Source organism: Mus musculus, chromosome 9 (genome assembly GCF_000001635.26).
Source record: "Mus musculus strain C57BL/6J chromosome 9, GRCm38.p6 C57BL/6J".
NCBI classification, from domain to species: domain Eukaryota; kingdom Metazoa; phylum Chordata; class Mammalia; order Rodentia; family Muridae; genus Mus; species Mus musculus.
In genome coordinates, this window is record NC_000075.6 from 37,486,741 (window position 1) to 37,491,589 (window position 4,849).

A 4,849-nucleotide genomic window follows, 5' to 3' on the forward strand; every position below is an offset into this window, starting at 1 on the left:
TTAATCCCAGCACTCAGGAGGCAGAGGCTGGTGGATTTCTGAGTTCGAGGCCAGCCTGGTCTACAAAGTGAGTTCCAGGACAGCCAGGGCTATACAGAGAAACCCTGTCTCGAAAAAAACAAAAAAAACAAAACAAAAACAAAAACAAAAATCTGGGCCTCATGCAGTGTTTACTGTGAACTGTCCACTATTTTCAGGTTCTTCCTGTATTTACCCATTTAACTCTTAAATAATGCTGTGAGATCTGTCTCACTTCTTAGATGAAGAAATTGTTGCAGGACACAGAAGTGGAATTTGAAGCCAGGCATTCAGACTTCAGAATCCTTAACCTTACCCAAGATGACTGCAAGGTCTTGCTTTTAGATAAGGGGGAACCACTAGTACATGAAAGGCAGAGCCAGGCAGATCAGGGGTTCAAGGACATCTTTGACCATAGTAGGACTTGTCCAAATAAATAAATTCCGTAACGGTTCTTAAGACTTCTTTATACAGCAAACTTAACAAAATACAGTGGTCTCACTTTGTAGTGCTGGCCTGGAACTCATGTAAGACTAGGGTGGTCACAGAACTCTATCTGCTTCTGCCTCCTGAGTGCTGGGGTTAAAGCATGCTATGATGGCATTTTACTATGACAGATGAAGATAGTTATGCCTGATTTTATTACTTAAAGCATAATCCTTTGGCTTTTCAACAATGACCACCATTATTCTATAACTGGCTGACTTCAGCTTTTTCTTTTCCTTGCAAAACCATAACATATATTTGTTAGTTAGAAAAACACTGAGTGACCGAGAGAGACTGCATAATTTATTCATAATATCATTGGTCAGCTGCCTCAGTTACAGTCTGCTTTAAAAACAAAAAACAGAGGCAGGCGGATTTCTGAGTTCTAGGCCAGCCTGGTCTACAAAGTGAGTGCCAGGACAGCCAGGGCTATAACAGAGAAACCCTGTCTCGAAAAAACAAAAAACAAACAAAACAAAACAAACCAAAACCAACCAACAAACAAACAAACACCCCCCCCCCCTTTTTTTTAAATTATCTTGCGTGGGGCCTGGAGAGATTACTCATTAGTTACTCTTACAAGGGACTCAGAACCTGCAGATGGCTTGCAAGTCTTGTAATTCCAGTTCTAAGGGATCTGATGCCTTTTGCTGACCGTTACCAACATCAGGCCCCTTCACACATACACACATAGGCAAACGTTTATACACATAAAACTAAACGAACACATTTTAAAATGAAGTTTAATTTTGTGTGTAAGTGTGGGGATATGGGTGGCATGTCCCATGTATGACGGTCAAAGAACAAGTCATGAGAGCAGGTTGTCTTCAGTCATTGGGCGGGCTTGGCAGCAAATACCTGTACTGGTTGAGGCATCTTTCTGCCACTACTGAGGTTTTAAAGTTAATGATCTGAGATAAACAGGATTTCCAGCTTTAAAGAATATGGAAATTGACTAGGTGGTGGTGGCAGCTCAGGCCTTTAATCCCAACATTCCAGAGGCAGAGGCGGCAGGCGGAGTTTGAGGCCAGCCTGGTCTATAGACTTAGTTCCAGGACAGCCAGGATAACACAGAAAAACCTTGTGTCAAAAACCAAAATAATACCACACAAACAAGGTTATATCTTATAGCTATATGATACTTCAATGTTCAAGACTTTACGGAAATATTCAGGAGTGAGTGATGAGTGCTAATTTACTACTAGGTCACAGGAACAGTTTCATTTCCTTGAACTTGACTGGGAAATTTTAAACCAGTCCCAAATCCCAGTGGACTGAGGTACCGGAGTAGCTATTCTGCTGGGCTCTGGAGCTCTTTCATGTCCCCATTATAGATACTGTATAAAAGCAAGAAAGACATTTACTTTATCATTGGCTACACAGTTACTCAGAGGAACAAGAAAACAAACGAAACGAAGCTTGTGGGTGTGGCTCAGTGACAGGGTGTTTGCCTAGCAGAACACGTGAGTGCAATCAGAGTTGCTATAGAGGCTGAGTTTCTTGAAAAGCTAAAGCGTGCAAACTCTAACTCATATCTGTTCTCGAAAGTCTTGTCCAGAACCACTGCAAGCAGCCTTCCCGCTTTGCCTTCCTCCACATACCCTTTGTAGGGTTTCCTAGTCTCCAGTCTGGACCTCGGTTCCCGTACCTAAAGGCGGGCTTAGAGGGAGGATAGGCTCAGGGGCGGAGACAGGAAAACAGAAATAGCCAATTCGTCCTTAATTCGAGGCCCTCGCGGGCCTCACCCCTGTTGTGAGGGTTGAGATTGGAAAGGAAGTGGGGAGGCTCCAACCAGTCCTTCACTCCCGCGCCCTCATGCCCCCACCCTTCTCTGCTCGGAGCTTGGGTGCGCCGGGTCCCAGCTTCTCCTCCCGGGAGAGGAGCGGCCGGCACCAGCTGGCTGGAGGGGAAAGGCGAAGATTTGCGGGCTGCTTGGGCCAGCCAGACACATCCTCCGGGCCCTCTGACCGCGGCGAGCCACTCAGCCCCGAGCCAGGCCCCAGGGCAGCCCCGGAGACCCCGGTGGCCGGATGCAGGGGTGCGTCACTTCCGGGCGGTGCAGCGGCGGCGGCTTGGAAGATGGCTGCGCCCTGTGGCTCGGAGCTGCCCGCCAACTCGCCGCTCAAAATTCCGAAGATGGAGGTGCTTTCCCCGGCGTCTCCCGGCGACCTGAGCGACGGGAACCCATCGCTGTCCGACCCTTCCACGCCTCGGGGAGCCTCCCCTCTCGGGCCCGGCAGCGCGGCGGGCTCGGGGGCCGCGGCGTCCGGGGGTCTCGGGCTGGGGCTGGGGGGCCGCGGCGCTGCCTCGTCCTCGGTCTCCTTCTCGCCCGGCGGCGGCAGTGGCGGGGCTGCGGCGGCCGCTGCCGCCGCCTGCCGGGGTATGTCGTGGACGCCGGCAGAGACGAACGCGCTCATCGCTGTATGGGGCAACGAGCGGCTGGTGGAGGCGCGGTACCAGCAGCTGGAGGGAGCCGGCACGGTATTCGGCAGCAAGGCCCCTGGGCCGGCCATGTACGAGCGCGTGTCCCGGGCCCTGGCCGAGCTGGGCTACGAGCGGACCCCGTCCCAGTGCCGGGAGCGCATCAAGGTAACCGGCCGCTCTGCCCGGGGCTGCGAACCAGAGGCAGAGAAGGCGGGGAAACGGGCCTGGGGGCGGGGGCCGGGCCGAGCGCGGGGCTCCCCTCCCGGGCCCCGGGTATCCCTTGTGTCTGCTCCGCCTCTTTCTTCTCTCCCTGGGAAGGGGCGCTTCTTTCCAGATGGCCGCCAGCCCGTAGGTTTCCTGAGTTTGAAGTTGGGCGTGTCTGCCGCCGCCCCTCTTTCTTGCCAATTGAGGATGTTCCTGCGCTCTGAAGTTGGTAGTTTCTCTCATTGTGCGCGGGGCCCGCAACTGTCGCGGGTGCTGTCGCCCGCACTGCTTTGTTCCCAGATAGAGGGGCTCCCAGACTGAAGCTTTCCAGCTGGGATGGAATTGAGGAAGGGTAGCAGAGGGCCGGATGAGCGCCCAGTGTAAGATTTTTTTCCTTTGCTGAAGTTTCAAGAATAGAGCATTGGGACGGCTGGCCTTTTGTGTCAGTCGCTTTGCTTGTCAGTTGAGGTGATACAAGGACTAGCAAGATTTGAGGTGCTTTTGGAGAGCTGGAAAGGCTTAGTGAAAGAAAGGTCGTGTATTGTTATCGTGGAGGTAGAGGACAGTAGAGGACACCTTGAACGTTAGTCTGCTTGAAGGTTCTTTTGGAATTTGGACTGGCGATCTTTTCAGAGTCAGGTTGCCTTGAGAGTCAGGAGGCTTCTAATTCTGAGGAAGCCCTCTCTTGTCACCCAGGTTTTTTCTGCTTTAGTTAGGGTGCCCGGATGCGGACAAGTAAAACCGAGTATGCATCTGGCCATCCTTATGCATCAGCATGTTTAAATGTGGAGGCTTAATGTGGGTTAATTTTACCATCAGCCTGCATATCGGTTTACTGTTTCTAATGCGTTGTCTAGGCCTTCGTATCTGCCTTTGCAGACAAGGAGCTGTACTTTAGTTAAGCTCTTCCCTCTTACTAGTGTCTGCTCAGAGTTTCTCCCAGTTTTCATTGAAAACATTACATTGTGTTTACCTAGTGTTCACTTCTCATAGTGAAGGCTACTTTTTCTGGGGACGAAAAAGAGTCACAACTGAGAATATCACATTAGCAAACAACCATAAAACTCAGTAAGAATAGTTGTTTAAGTAAGGGTAATCACACTGAATGGGGGGTGGGGGGGATTGTGCCATAGTTCATGAGGCCTTGGCTCCACAGATGTTCATTTGGAGACGTTGTTACTTAGAAAATTTGTTCCAGAAACAGCGGTTTCATTGTTAACTGTTAGATTAATTTTACACCCATTAGAAAGCAAAGTTAGATTATTTGATTATGTTCATTTGAGGATTCTTATTGAGCTCCTTTGTTAAACAAGAATGTCATTGAGATAATATGTACTAGATAATATGTTGTTTGGATTTCATTCATTGCTTTATTCAGGGTCGTTCATGTTAAATTTGGGGCAGTTTCTTTGAGCTGCCCTGTGTAGCATCCACCCACAAACTTTTCTGGAGTTCTGAGAGTGTCTTAGGCATTTGTAAATTATGCCTGTTTTCTTGATTTTTATTCATAGGATTTTCAAGGTGTACTATCAAAACCTTGCTGAATGTAAATCTCTCCATAAAATTGTTTCTCAAACAACCAGGGGATATCTAGTTGGAATGCTTCATTGTCCAGTTATGAGAAGGAAATCTAAAGCAAAGAAAGGAGATTGAGCCTCTGAAGAATTTAGAGGATCAGTTTACCTGTTTTCAGACAGGTAAGATCAAGTTGACCTCC

The 4,849-nt window shown here is 49.1% G+C and overlaps 1 protein-coding gene across 10 annotated transcripts in view; it reads left to right on the forward strand.

Moving 5' to 3' along the window:
• Positions 1-791: 791 nt before the first annotated feature.
• The window catches only part of Msantd2 (Myb/SANT-like DNA-binding domain containing 2), a 38,582-nt gene continuing 34,524 nt past the window's right edge, over positions 792-4,849 (forward strand). For 4 of the 10 annotated variants that reach the window (XR_003947870.1, XR_003947869.1, XM_006510230.4 and 1 more), the window contains exon 1: positions 792-3,093. Coding sequence is in view for 4 of the 10 variants with exons in the window: in XM_006510230.4 (XP_006510293.1) it covers positions 2,320-3,093 (774 nt within the window). In the remaining 6 variants the exon portion in view is untranslated. Of the gene's footprint in view, positions 3,094-4,643; positions 4,830-4,849 lie in introns of all 10 variants that reach the window. The other 6 variants (XR_003947871.1, XR_001778867.2, XR_003947872.1 and 3 more) reach the window with 5 other exon arrangements.